The following is a 15,321-nucleotide window of genomic DNA, read 5'->3' as shown; positions in this document are numbered from 1 at the left end:
CCCCTCCAAGCACATGTCCCACCAATGTGCACCGTGGCTTATGGAAGCTGTCTCTATGATCCCACAGCAGACCGGGGTGAACAGAGCTGTCTGAAAGGCCTAATGTTTTGCTCTAATTGAATTAAGTTCTTCCATGTCTGTCCATAGTGAATGTCTTCACTAGCTATTAAAGTGTTAATTTTCTTCCTGAGCCTGAACCCAGAATTTCCAAAGCAAGATACCGAGGAGAAGACTGAGGTAAGGCGAGCTTCTTACCAATGCTTCTGGCATCTCAGCTCCATCCTCACTGCCAGTGAACTGAAATGCGCAGCGGACACATGCTCTGAGATTGTGGCCATCAAAATGGAGGCTGAAGTCACTGCCATCACAGCAAAGACCTTCTGCTTCAGTATAAAGAAACACATCATTAAGCAAGAAGGACATTGCAGGCTTTTATTGTTTTGTGCTGGGTACAAAAACCCAATGTGAATGTAAACAAGGATTTGGTAGTCTTGCTCTACTGCAGATGCCCCATGAACCAGCTAATTCAGCCAGCTCTTCACAGGTCTGCTCTGCACAAAAATCAGACCTGTAGCTTTCACTGTAGCTTGGGGGTTTGATGCTTCGAAAAGCAGACCTGCCCCATGCCTAAGGATAACATATGAAGATAAGGCAAGATCGAGAGGGACAGCTTGAGACAAAATCACAGGTATCTTCTTGTCTCCATAGGTCTGTATTACACAAAGTAATTACAATAAAAACACGATTGAGTACTATCAAGCCTCTGAAAACGAGCTGTGTATACTAGTGCCCCAAGGCAAGATATCAGCTAGAATGAGGGCACTTGAAGGAGATAATCTCTATCCCTATTCCACTGTGCACACACACACAAAAACCATTCTCATGTCACAACATGAAAGAAAATAAACTAAAACAACTCCAAATCTTACAGACATCAGAGAAGGGCAGCCAGCAGAGGAAGCGAGCACACATCTCACATCAACCTGCATCGAGCTGCCAGGCGACACTGTCAGTGGCACTTCATCATCATTCAGCACACAGCTCCAGGAGTGCAGCAACATAGGCAAGTGTGTACACGCCAGGATAGAAAATATGGCATCAAACAATATTATCATGCCACCCGTTTCATATAAGGTGGCAGTGCCCCTTGCTGCTTGAAGGGACGGGCAGCATCCAGCAGAGGTTTGCAAGAAAGGGTAAATACGAAGGCTGGGAAGACAGGGAGCTGTTTGCATGTCAGTAGCAGCACACGTTGCTTTGCAAGCTCTCACAGCAGCAGGATGGTTGGTACTAAGTTGTGATGCTCATGATTAGCAGTATCAGTAATAATAAATACAAATCCCTGAGCCAATTGCAAGTGGCCAGCAAAACCCCCAAACAGCCACCGTATTGCAGCACTCATGACAGGAATACTAGGAAACAAAACCTCCAGCAGTCACACTGCACCCCCATTGAAAACAGTCACTGCAGCCAATGCATCTTTAATATCGTCCTCCAGACTTGCCTTTTGCCACATGGTTCAGAAACCACAGCTGAAAGAAATTTTTCACAAAGACAACGCACATTGGCTTTAATAAAGCTTTGATATTAAAATCCCTTTAAAATCCTGTATTCAGGTTATTACCATGTTCTGGCGATGGCCTTCCAAAGACAAAGGAAGGTACCCAAGAAAGCAAAACAGCATCCATAAACAACCTCTTTTATCCTATCTTTCTAGAAGCGTCCATAACTAGAGGATGCGGGATACTGTTCTTCCAGCAAACATCTTACTGTGTGGGTGCTTGCACAGACTGTCAGGGCATGATCCTGGTGGAGGACCCAGCTCTGCATGGTCTACAGGAGTCATTACAGAGCCTTCAGAGCCAAGTTTACACATCAGCCTTGTTTCCTCCTTCAAATACTCAGTATCGCCTTCATGTTTGCATTCAGGGTTGAACAGTGGAAGTACTGAAGGACAAACCAGTGCATGGGTTACTCCGAATCCTGTTCCTGCTCCCTGTTGCTCTTGTGGAGCAAGGCATGCCAGGGAAATACAAATTCTAGCTGTGGCTCTGTTGGTATGCATTTTGCCAATGTACCCAGCAGAATGTTTATAATTCTTTTGCCTTTTCCTTTTCCTTTCTTTTTTTTTCTTCCCTGTTTGTTTTGTTTTTGTTTTCCTAAGGTTGCTCTGCCTGCATATATGGTAAACACATCCATAGAAACAATTTTATGAAAATGCAAAAATTCAGATAATTCGCCAGGCTGTTCATGCTTGGAGTAGCACCCTGGGTTTGGGCTTAAAAATAACCTTTAAATTTCATTTAATAACTGCTATCAAAATCCTGTCTGAATCTTAATGCTTTATCTTAATGCTTTTTTTTTTTTTTTTTTTTCTTCTTCCTGCTTTCTACACCCCTCCAGTCTGAGGGAGGAATGACAAAATATTGTCATTATGTGTCCTTCATGTTTCTGCACAGCTCTTTGTAATTTAGCTGGAATTTGACTCAGCCATTTGAAAGAACAAATCCTTACACCTTGTAGTCCACAGCTCATTTCTCAGAAAAGGAAAGAAAAAGTACTGGCACCACACGAAAGCTTCTGTATTTTGCTTTCCATGTATATTTTCCCGCTGTGCTCTGTGGCTTTTCAAAACTACTAGACTCACCCAACAAACACAAAACCTTTATTTATTTATTTATTTAATTATTTATTTATCCTCCTAAAAGGAATGATGCTGATGCTCCTTATCCATGGTTACTGCAAATGGAGACATGGGTTAAAGTCCCTCTTGTTTCAAGTTTAGCTCTTAGGGGCTATTAGGAAGAGAATAAAATTAGTCCGAAAGTGTGAGTATTCTTGCCCATAAATTCTATCCTCCTCCAGCAATGAAGTACTGAGCAGCTGTCAGATGTTCACTGTATAGTAAGAAGCTTCCCAAAGAGCTTTCTTCTATCAGTATGCCCACTCTCCTTGAAGCTCTATGAGGCTTTTAGCATCCTCAGCATCCCAGTGTAGGACTGTGCCCCAAGTGCAGGACCTCTGCCTGGGCTCTGATGCGCTTGGTGGTGTCACAGAGCTGGCAGTGACCTCACAGTCTCACTCCTGCCCTTATCCCCAGTGACAGCAGCCACCGAGGCCAGTGTCGCACGGAGAGGCATCTCCCGAGGATGGCACAGACGCTCGTCTCTGGTCCCAGCATGCTGGATGCCCTGGGGCTGGCGCTGCACGGCTGCCTCTGCCTCGGCCCCGGCTTCGTCCTGCTCCTGGTGGCCTGGGCCACCCTGCGCTGCTGCCGCAGCACCTCGGGCAAACGGCGCCAGGTAGGAGGGAGGCTCCAGGCCAGCCCTGCTCAGGAAGCCTGGCAGGGCAGGGACGGGACACAAGGCCTCTCAGTGGGCTCAGACGGGGCCAGGCTCACTGGGGGGCTGCTCTCTGCCAGCAGGGCTGTGCCAGGAGCCGAGGCAGGGGAAGGTACGGGAAGGCGGACGACTCAGGTAGAACTCTCCTCAGCCCTGGCGCTGGCTCCTGCAGGCGCTTGGTGTCCCCTAGGGCCCCGCTGCTGCCGAGCCGGGGGCAGCCGGGCCCCACCACAGAAGCCAGCTGGCCACTGGCCCAGGCACAGGGCCCGTCCCCGCAGACACTTGCTCAGGGCGCTCCGCGTCCCCCATCTCTTGCAGACGCTGAGGCGCCGCACGGCTGCAGGAGCAGCCTGCTCTGGGTGGGCAGCAGAGCCCTGGGCACGCTGCTGTGCTACGACCTGGGCTGCAGGCGCTGCAGCCAGGCTGTCAGGGAGAGGCAGCAGCGGCTCCTTGCCAGGCAGGCGAGACCCTCCTGCTGTCCGTACTCCTCCTCCTCTCGGGACTCCAGCGACTCCTGCCGGCACGGGGCCACGGCCAGCTCATTGCGCCCGGCCAAGAGAACATCCCTCAGGTCCTGGTGGCAGCCCGTGCTGCGGAGGAGGAAGCAGAGGAGACTCTTTCCCCAGCACACAGTGCTGAACACCCAGGGGGCAGCCACACCTCCCCGCCATGCTGGGCCACCCAGACAGGCCGAGGAGCTCGTCGAGATGGCTCCTGTGCGCCACGAGGCCGGCTTGCCCCCCACCACAGGCTCTGACGCGGCTCACAAGGATGGCAGCCTGCCTGCTGGTGCAGATCCTTGTCCCGTGGCAAGGCTGGAGCAAGGGCTGGGCTTCTGGAAGCTCCTGCGGATGCACACGCTGAGGAAGTCCATCGAGACCAAGCTGGGAGCTCTCCCCGCCATGGTGCAGCAGTCCCACAGGAGGTACACGTACAGGGTGGCACGCTGCACGGCTCCCACGCTGCTGCCCTCCCGTCCTGCCCCCTCCTACTTCTGTTCACCGGAGGCCCTGTTCCTGCATGAGGATGTGCGGGAGTTCCTGGAGATGCACATCCGAGAGAAGAAGCTGCGCCACCACTGGGGCTTGCCTGCAGGGTCGCTGGCAGAGCCCCAGGCACTGCCATCAGCCCCCTAAGAGCAGCGTGCCGCACTCCACGTTCAGCACTGCCCTTGAGACTCAGGGTTGGGCACCAGGAAAGCGGGTGTCCGATGGAAAACATCCCCTGCTGCTGTGCTGCGAGGGACAGAAGCTGCGACGGAACGTGGAGGCCTCCCGTCACTGACTCCTCCTACCCCTGCTCAATCCATTTCCTACTCGTGTTCAATCCATTAAACCCATTCCTATTAAAACTCCTCTCCAGGGCTGCGGGATTAAGAACATGGCACCCCTATGATTCTATAATTCTATGATACTGAAGAGAATTGGCCCCTGTACTGAGCCCTGGGGGACACCACTATTCACTGGCCTCCAACTGGATTTATCTCCATTTATCCCGGATGGTAATGGATCAGTAGCTTTCTATTTCTTTGCCATCCAGCTCCCAAGTGCTCAAACAGGAGTTGAAACCCATGCTGTGCAGGAGTTATAGGAGAGCAGGCAAAGGCTTGGAGAGGGAGCCACAGAAATGTCTTGGAACAGCTGGCAAGGGGAAAAGAATAGCTCTGTTGGTGCATGGATATAAAAAGGTTTATGTGCTGTACCCTGAAGGATAAAATTGACTCCATTACAGTCAAGTGCCTTGCTACCTTCAGCTGTGTGCAGACACTTCTGATCCACAAGGAAATTGCTTCAGTGCCTTTTGCTGTGCCCTCTTAGCTGAGCTATGCAACAAATGTGCTCTCCACAGTGACACCCTGCACCCGCTGGTTGAGGTGGGCTCAGGAATAACTGTCCAAACCCTCTACATTAAGTGAGGTAAAAAGTGATGCAAGTACGGCTGCCTCCTGCAGTCACCCTGGCCCTGGACCGCTCCTGTGCCAGGGGACCCAGGATCTCTGTGCAGGCTGGGGAATGCAGCTGCTGCTTTCCCCTCTGCAAATTCAGCTGGTGGCAAAGCTGAGCGCCTGTTCCAGAGACACAAAAAGAAATAGGACATGGACATGACTGGTCACACAGGCTGCCCCAGCCAAGGAATGCCTTCAACAGCACTCATATAAAACACAGAAACAGACAGCCGAGACCCCTTCCTCCTCTCCGGCTGGTAGAGATAGAAGTTCACTAGTGAAGGCACACACACAGGCCTCTCTAGGTTCACAAGCACACATGCATTCACAGATCCTTTGAGTCCCTGGCATGACCTGTCTGCTCAGCACCCCTGCCTGGATCCCACAAGTGGCATGGCCCCTCCGTCCATCCAGCACCCCCAGTGGATCCCTCAAGTACCAGTGCAGGCTCTCTGTCCACTCAGCTCTCCTGCCCAGATCCCTGGACCTCTTACTTGCTTCATGGCTCACCTACTCGCTGGCTAGTCCACGTGAAGTTTGCTGCAAATGCAAGCGCACACACACACAAATACCTGCACAGAGGGGAGTCACCAACCCTGGGGGTATGTAAGAAAAGTTGGACGTGGTGCTTAGGGACATGGCTTAGTGGGTAATATTGGTGGTAGGGGCATGGTTGGACCAGATGATCCTGGAGGTCTTTTCCAACCTTAATGATTCTAGGATTCTATGATATTCCCTATCGTAAACTCATATGCTATTTTTTCCCTGTACGGGCAGAGCCTATCAAGTTGATCATGGAGTCCAGCGGGCAATAGAGAACGAATTTTTAATTTTCATTTTCCAGCAGCAACCCCAGCAAGTGAATCTGACATTTAAAGCAACTACTGAGATTACATTACCAAGATTACATTTAATATGGATGGCCAAATCCTTCAAACAAAATCAATATTCTTTTACTTAATAATACCCTCGCCGCATCTTAATGAAGGCTCCTCCAGCACAAGACTCTATTTTTCTGCAGTCATTTCTTCCCGTGACATCGCTGACTGCATCAGATGGTGCATAATTGCTGTTTTCCTCCATTTCAATTGGATTTTATGAATTCCCATCCTTGATTTGTCAATTGCAGGATCAATTAATCAAGGGGTTCTTAGCAGAGAAACGTTTTTACTACTGAGAAGGAAGAGGAATTAATTTAAATTCTGCATCTTCCTGCAGTATCCAACATACTTTATTCAGTCTCCCCACAAGGCATGGACAGGAGGACAATGAGGGACCTACAGACCAGCACTTTGCCACCTGGGTTAACTGCTGAAATAGGAACCAGCTACTACTGATAACCCACAGTGGGTCAGCAGGGCAGGGCCATGCAGAGAGATGGACCTTTCATGGGCGGCATTCAAGAAGCAGCAAGGCAGCACTGGAGCACAAGTGGTTGCAGCAGCTGTGGGTCAGAGGAAACACACACCAGCCATCCCAGTAGACTCATTTAATTAGCGGTGCCTGGAAAAATTTAGGCATGTGCTAAACCTTTGTGCCATCACAGAGCCTGGTGTAAACCTTTTCTGAAAGCTGGGGGGAAAATGTTAATTTATGTATCAGATGGCACATGTCACTGGGTGAAGTGTCCCCCGGCGGGGTACATACAGCCTCCTTGTCAAGCTGAGATTTTGCTGCAGCATGGGACCTGCTTCCTCAGAGGTGAGGAGCATCTGAGCTAACATCCTAGACAAAGCCAGTGCCAGGAAGGCCATTTGCGCAGCCTGAACTTGTCCCTCTAAGCTCCGGGACACGTCCTCCTAGAATCCAGTCATATTTTTAGGTTCTTCTCCCTGCTGATTCATTAGTAGGGCTGATGTTCTCCAAAATGCTGGGCATCCAACCCTCAAACCGTGCACTCAACGCACTTCTGATAAATACAGACCACTTCAATTAGATAAATTGCTCTAATAGGCATTATCTGTCCTTGCTGTGCACATACAGGCCACCAGGAACTGAGACGCCTCTGCCAAGGGTATGAATGGCTGCCTTGCTGTTTGTTCTATTTTAGCCATCTTCTGTTCTCACTGGCTTCCTTCTACATGGGCTTAATCAATTACTTGGGGAGGTTCAGTGGCCCTGGCAGGACTCCAGGTTTGGCACAACCTATCCACACTGCTGCCAGGACAAGGAAAGGTGGAGCAGCTCACATGGGAGCCAGGGATGCAGAAGAACATCTTCCTTTCCTCTTCAGGGCTTCCTGGACTCTGAAAGCAGAGAGTCTCCAGCATCTCTGACTGGCTCCACACATTTGTATTGGGCAGTTTTAGTTAGTTAGCTTCTAAAATACACCTGAAATTGGGACTCAGCTGCAATTAGTGGATAAGAAGCAGAAAGGTGAGGAAGGTTTGGTGCTTGAGTGTTGTCATGCCCCTTCTCGCTGCTGACATCTGAGATGTTGCCTGTATGAAGGCTTTTAGCAATATTGACCTGGGAGTGAATACAAATAAGACCAGCTGGGATTTGGAGAGGCCTAGCTAAAACCTGAGTTTGTTTCTTAATTATATGTCAGAGTACTTGGCCAGTCAGGAGGAAGCAAAGGACTTCACAGCCAGGTTTACCACTGGAAAGGAATGTGGTTTTGGTAAGAAAGGGTGCCTGATTTTGTTAATAGAGCAATGAGAGCACCTAACTGCATGTTGTATCAATACAGAAAGCCTAAAATGTTCAGGAACTTGGTAACAGCAAGGCTTAAATGGAGCTGTGCTATGATCTTACAAGATTCATGCCTGATAACTTTACGACTCTGATGTTACTGCAATCTGTAAGTGGCAAAATGCAGAATAATCACTAAATAAAGCATCCAAAATACAGTATGAACGACATAATTAATAGACATAACAAATGCCTATGTAAGTGATGTGTTTGCATGGTGATTTTTAGCCCATGGCCTCTGGGTCCTTGTGGCATGTGCAGCAAGAGCCCGATGAAGAGGACTGGGGAAGGTCTGCCTCACGTTGGTGGGTTTGTCCTGACATCTCTCCTTGAGAAGTGTTCAGGGACCTGCTAGGCATAAACCAACGAAAGCCTCGGGGGGACAGAGTCATGCTTGCACATACTGTTTGAAAGAGGAGGAGCTGTTTCCATCACATGCACTCACTGCACACCGTTTGTTCAGCATTACTCAGCCAGGCTGGCCGTGAGCAGCATACTGATGGCACAGAGGTCTACTGAGGTGGCTCAAGGGACATTTATGACAAGAACTGCTCCACCTGTATTTGTTGTTCCTACCGTGCAAGCACACAGAACGTCCTGTAATAACTTTAACAGCTTTTATGTAACGGCTCAGAATAATGAAGCTAATTAAAGCTGAAGTATTTAACCTTTATTCCTATCTTTACCTACCAGTCAATGATCTGATCTCTTCTGGCTGCCTGCATCCCTTGCTGGCAGCTTCACGCACTGGAAGGGGGATGAGGGATGGTCCCATAACTAAATAACCAGCTCTGCTTTTGCTCCTGGACCAACCATCTCCTGCCAGACCGTGGCCTGCCACCAGGCAGAGAAAAAAAAGGACAAGTGTGACCAAATTGAAGGGCACGATGCTCTTCTGGAGCCCCTCTGACCCTCAAAGAGGCTCGGCAGAGTACTGTGGTGTCCCACCGCCAGTGGAAATTTGTGCTCCATCTCCAGGACCACAGGTCCAGGGTCTGCCAGAGCCTGCGGTGGGAGAATGCTGAGCCCTGCTGCTCCTTGTCTCGCTCCCTCCTCCCTCTGAGCCCTAAATGATGCAAAAGGCTTGGTAAGGATTTTTCTTCTGTGAAGACTCAGCAGGAAGCAACCTCTCCTGCTCATCCCCAGTGCTCACATCCAATGGATAAGAAAACCACAGGCTCCCTCCTCATTAATCCCTGTTTACGTGCTCTCTCACTTACATAGCACTTTCTGTCATTAGCAGCACAAAGCTGCGAGACCGCCTTTAAGCTTCACACCACGTGAAGAGGCAGGCCTGGCTTGCTGTAACCTTGCAGACCGAACTCAGTGACAAGTACCTCAGCAGCTCCCGAGAAACACAGCTCTCACCCTTCCACACCAGTTTCCAGACAATGGAGAGAGAAATCAATGAGCCTGCAAAGTTATATTAAAAACAGGTCCTATAAGGAAGTAAACCTTGCTACAGACCATTGTTTGTGTCAGTAAATACAGTGGTAATAAAAGGATATACCTCAAGCTGAAGAATGATCTCCATATCGACACCTAACACTCCTTTTCAAGCCACAGCTAATTCTTGAGCAATACTGACTAAGAAGCAAAACAAGGTAAATACGGAGCTACACTTCCTACACAAAGGCTTCCACATTGCTTTACAGGAACAGGCTAGAAGAATGTGTATAATTGTCTCTTCCCAACTCGTTATGAACAGTAGGGAAATGTGTCGCCTCAACAGCTACAAACCATCAGTCAAGTACCTGAAGGGACACCAGTCTACCCAAATCAGACACCCATCTGAGCGAAGACAAGGTTTGTTCCTTATGGATATGTGCAGCTTATGTCACACGCTGAAATGAAAACAGTAAAATTAAACACATGCAATGCTTCAGGTCTTTATTGTGGCTGTAGAGTAATTGATACATGGTTAAAATATCCTAATATAATCACTGAATTTTGAAAACTAAGTTTTTCTGTAGGTTTGTAGTGTCCTGGTGTTTTCATTCCTATGATGTCCGTATAAAAGCAAGTTATAAAAACACTGATCTTTTTAAACAACGGAGATTGATTCAATGCACAAAACGAGGAACCATGTTTTGTATGATCATGACAAGAACTCACAGAGCAGCCTGGGGCCTTGCGGCATTGAACATATGAGAAATGTCTTGGTCTGTTGTTCTCTTACCCAGATGAGTTTAAGGACACACACAGAGGACAGGATTGTAATCTTTCAGTTCTGAGCAAAGAGAAAGAAACCCACAGTGCTAATAAGGAAACATTCGACTGAACAAAGAAAGAGTATCTTCAAAAGCAAGAAAAACATGCCATTTCCCTCAAATAACATAAGGAAGACCTAGCAGAGATGGAGGTGCTGTAGCAGGAGTAGTCACTGCTGAACAGTGTGGCTACTGGGACTACAACAGGACATAAGCCATGACAAACCATGCTAAAAAGTAAGACAAATCTTGGTGGCAAAATGCTGTCCACCAAAGATAGGTGTGTTTGATTCCTGGTGTACTAGCACCTTTAATCTAACAGCATTGAAAACACTTTAAAATAATTTACCCAGCACGTCTTAATAAGTGTAATTCAAATAAGGAAACAGTTAAAAGAACAAGATATTCTCCCCAAAATCTGCATATTAAAACATTTTGAGTAAAAGCTACATTTTGACCAAAGAGGAAAAAAACATTCAAAGATCTCTCACAGCTCTTCAATCACTTTTTAAACATTTTTTTTTGTCTTGCATTTCTAATTAAATTGGAAAATGATACATATAATTTGAAAATTTACATCTGTCTCAAAGTCAACACCCTTCCTTGCGAGAAGAGGATTTCTCATGTGCTGCCCTGCTTTATGGAGTCAGGCAGTGCAAATGTGGCATTTACAGCTCACAAGAAGTTATTTCTGTTCAATCTGAATTGCAGAATTGCAGGATGTTTACCACATTACAGTAGGTTATATATTTGGCTCTGGCTGGATAGAAAATCCCTTTTAAGGGATTTTATTTCATTTATTTTATTTCAGTTTCAGAGTCCAACTCTAATCAAACACATAAAAATATACTAGAAGTCTTTCAGCTCTATGACTAAGACTCATGCTGATGTTTCTCATACATTTTATGACATCACAAAGTTCTCTGAATGACTGAAAAAAAGTGTAATTGGTACTTATGTCACCATCATGTAACCTACCCTCTGAAATAATTCCTGAAGACTACACTTATGCTATTGGAGCAGTCTGGCCACGTTTACATGCGGTGTGAAAGCACAACCACAGCTCAGGACAAAATAAAAGCCTTTTAGACCTCCTTTGCATTAACTATAAACGAAGTTCTTAGATTTTCTCTTGCAATGACAGTACCTGGACATGTAGAGAACTGCACAAAAGCACAGCACAAAGCAAAAAAAAACCGACAAGCTATGCAGATTTAAGGTTTTGCCTAAATGTCTTTGATATCACAGGATTACATTAACAAATGTCATCATACTGCACAAGAACTGCAACAAAACACCAGTTATTAAGTTTTTAGGTACTCAAATATAAATATGAAAAAATCATTAAGAAATATAATCCTAAATATAAACCTACTTCCAATTATTTTTTTTAAGAAAAAAGGGTTAAAAAATTAGAGTAAAATAGATAGCTTCAAGAACTTTCTGCATAATAAACAGTTATTAGCACGGATTAAAAAATACTTGTCATCTTGCGAGGGACAGTTGAATCGAGGCTGGTGATTCATTACAAAAATGGCCTTTGATACAAACATATTAGCCAACATGTTAAGTGTTGTAATGTAGAAGAAAATAGGTGTGCCCACAGTACTACCCCAGTGCTTGAGATGGGCAGCACAGTACAACATACACCTTGCACCCTGTACATTTACATTTCGGACCAGTGCAGCTCAACATACAGAGCCAGGCCATTTGGGTTTAACTCAAAAGTCAGGAAAGTTTTGCAGCAATACATGTGACCAGGTGGTCTAACATTTTTGAGGCTGAACAACAAACCTAATCTGAAGTGTGAAGTGCTGGCAATGTTTGTGCCTTTTAGTGTGTGACCACAATCGTTACTCTTATTACATACAACAAGAAATAAATACACTTGCAAAATACACTGCCAGAGTTTAAACCCCCAGGTTTTCTGAATGTCATGAAACAAAGGGAAAGTTGGGGCCCAAAAAAACAATGTAAAATTGCAAGTGAATATGGAAAAGGAACGATATAATCAGACAATCAATGAAAATAGTGCAAAAGGGAAGGGGTAACTCAATTTCTATGTGCTGTGATAGTCTGAACCCTATCTCTTGTAGCACCTATATGGAGACAACTGTTGCATCAGATGCATTTCAGCAGGTCTTGCTGGCATGCACAGAAAAGACAATCTTCCTGCCCAGTATTTTGACAACTGTCCAGTGTTTAGACAATTGAAATGTCTAAGGAAGCAATGTGAAAACAGAACTAAACACTTCAAAGAAAAGATATCTTGGCTTCTGAAAGAAAAAAAAAAAGGTATTTGCAATTAGATAATGTCTACAATGAGACCTCTTTGAGAAAATATTTACCAGCTACTCCGAGACAGACACTTATTTTTACCTCTACCAGAGGGAAAAAAAAAAACAAAACACCAATAAAACAACATCAACAACCAAAAAAGCCCAGCTCCCCTATCCTGCAACTCTGTATACCACAGTAGGACCAAGTCTCTCACAGCTAAGAAGGGAACCAAAGCAGTATGAAAAAACAATAAGAAATCAAAACCTATGTGCACAGGTCTGTTAAATACTGTTAAGACTTAAACAGAGGCAGAGCCAGCATTGTTTTCTGTACTAAAACACAATGCTGCAAGGCTTAAAAAAAACTTCTGGTTGACTGAGCCAGAGTAGGTGACTAGTGTGCTAGGTTCAGTAGTGTTTGGAATAGCTTTGGTGAAAATATTTTATAGTAAGTTTGAATATTTGAAATAGCAAAAAAAAAGGAAACAAAAATCCTCCTTCAACTTCTACTTACCATCAAACCATCGGTAGACTTAACAGCTTTTCAAATCTGGTGCTTACTTTCTAACAATGTGATTACACAGAAATCCTATCTCTTAGCCAGACAGTTTGGATTGGTATATGAAAGTTCAATGCATATCACAGTTACTAGCATCCTTTTGATTGTTTAATAATCCAGCAAAGTGTTTCTTAATTACAGCAGGATGCAGTTGCTAGCTGCTTGCAAGAGCAATGTTGAAATTAGATTGAGATAAAAACATTTTCACATGTAGCAATAACTAACGTTTTTCTTTCTTTTCACAGAACTAAGTGCAAATGTCTAACAGACAATGGTGATAGTAAAAGACAATTCTCATGCAAAAATTCTTCCCTGTTCATAGAATTTTCAGGATGTCTCAAAATCATCATCGAATTTTTACATCCTTCTCTACCCAAGAGCTAATTGTTTTTCATTTTTGTGTCGATAAATTTCTGTTGCTTTTTAAAATATTGATGACAAGCAAGTTCAATTAGCTCCAACCCACCAAATATTTTCTGCTGCACAACAAAAAAGACTACCATGGCCACAAAGTACCATCGTGCAAAGCGGTACAGGTACAGCAGTGCAAACATCCCCAGTGGGAACACTGTCCAATACAGAAGCGAGATGCACTTAACTGCAAAGACCCTGAGTTCAGATTTGCATGGTGGAATAATGCTTTGCCTCGTTTTGTCAAAGCACTTTCCACCTTCATAGAAGTGTCGGAGTCTCTCCTCTTTTTCTTCCCAACGCTTCTGGCACCAAAGCTGCAACTCCTCCTTAGAAGTGGGCACTGTCTCTATGGGGTATCTCTGGACATGGAAGTGAATCTCCTTTGGGAAGTTTCCATTCAAAAGGTGCTTCTCTGTCTGAGGAATGTTTTGAGGGTATGCCACAGTTATGTCATGGATAGCATCGAGGTTGTTACCTAGAAGAAAGATTTGGGGTAAAAGATCAATACAGATAATGCAGCAACCAAAACACTCATCACTTCAAGGCACGATTGAAAACTGTCAAAATGGTGGCAGAAATCCCAAAGATACATTAGCTACACAGGGTTTGTTTTATCTTCTGGAATTTGAAGGCTGAAAGGTCACAGGTTTCCCATCCATTACCTCTTCTGAATCCCAGCAAAAACTTTTTGGAACAACATTATACTAATTTGTACAAACTAATGTACAACACAGTGAGTAAGAGGATAAAATCAAATTTGAAGGAGAGAAGATGCACATCTGATTTTGGAAAAAGAACAGAGCATGCAAGAGAAATCTGTTACAATCTTCCAAAATAGTCATACCTGTGCTGCAAACTGAAATTACCTTTAACTAATCAAATATGAATAACAATGTTATATGCTGTAACAATGGCAAAAGAATGAGTTTGAAATTTGATCTGGAGCAAGCAGCACACAGTCCCAATTTATGGATGATCTAAGAAGATACACCTGAAGCATACACAATGTAAATAACAGGAGTTCATTATGTCTAGAGTCCCTTATAAAGGCTCAGGAAGCTCTCCGTAGCTCAGCCAGTTTGGCAGGGTGCTCCAGTTAACACAATTTTTTACAATTTGACAACCCAGTACTCTGACAGGGTGAGCTGTTGCCTACTGCATTCCAGATCTGGCAAACACTAAGTGTGGTATAAACAGTGGAAAAGCTGAGCTTTACGTAAACCTCAAATTGTTAGCTATTTCACCAGACTATATTGAACCATGTAAAAAGCAATTGTAGATTAGAAATTCAAGAGGATGCTGATGAAAAAACTCCACTCTTCATTACTGTGCCTTATCAAGCCAACAGTCTGAGAGCAGAGCATTATTGCCAAAGTAGGCTTTACAATCGCATCTTTGTACTAACCAGTTTTACATGGACGCTCTTTCTACATACCCTTTTTACCCTTGGCCTTTGACCAGACATTCTTTTTGGATTGTATAGAGAAAATTCTGTCAGTGTAAAACCGATCTAAAAATAGGTGCACGGTGCACTGGACATTACAGAGCAGCTAAGTTCTGCCAGCAGTAATTTATCTTGTCTTGCTGTTTCTATTTTACTGGCTGTCTCAGGGCAAAATAGAATTGGAGACTAAATGCTGCCTACAGTTGCGATGTCTGAAGACAAGTGCTGAGTCACCAGGACGGTATGGGGAGCACTGACTGACAGACAGGGTGATTACGCCAACCAGCACCATCAATACCAGGCAATGGGTTGCCAGGAGATAGATGGTGATATAAAATCACGCAGCAGCAAGTCCTAAGGAGTTAGACTGGAACTGCTGCAGGACAGCAAAACCCACCATTCCCCTGTGGCAGGGATGCCTCCACTGTCATCTGC

At 45.2% G+C, this 15,321-nt stretch overlaps 1 protein-coding gene across 4 annotated transcripts in view; it reads right to left on the bottom strand.

Moving 5' to 3' along the window:
* Nucleotides 1-9,855: 9,855 nt before the first annotated feature.
* LCLAT1 (lysocardiolipin acyltransferase 1) overlaps nt 9,856-15,321 on the bottom strand; it is a 93,790-nt gene continuing 88,324 nt past the window's right edge. For all 4 annotated transcript variants that reach the window (XM_084515582.1, XM_084515585.1, XM_084515583.1 and 1 more), the window contains exon 7: nt 9,856-13,917. In XM_084515582.1, the coding sequence (XP_084371708.1) occupies nt 13,409-13,917 (509 nt within the window). In that variant the 3' untranslated portion in view covers nt 9,856-13,408. The remainder of the gene's footprint in view (nt 13,918-15,321) is intronic.

This window comes from Aythya ferina, assembly GCF_964211825.1.
Source record: "Aythya ferina genome assembly, chromosome: 3".
Lineage (NCBI taxonomy): Eukaryota > Metazoa > Chordata > Aves > Anseriformes > Anatidae > Aythya > Aythya ferina.
The sequence above is the reverse complement of the archived record's forward strand: the minus strand, read 5'-3'. Positions and strand labels throughout refer to the sequence as shown.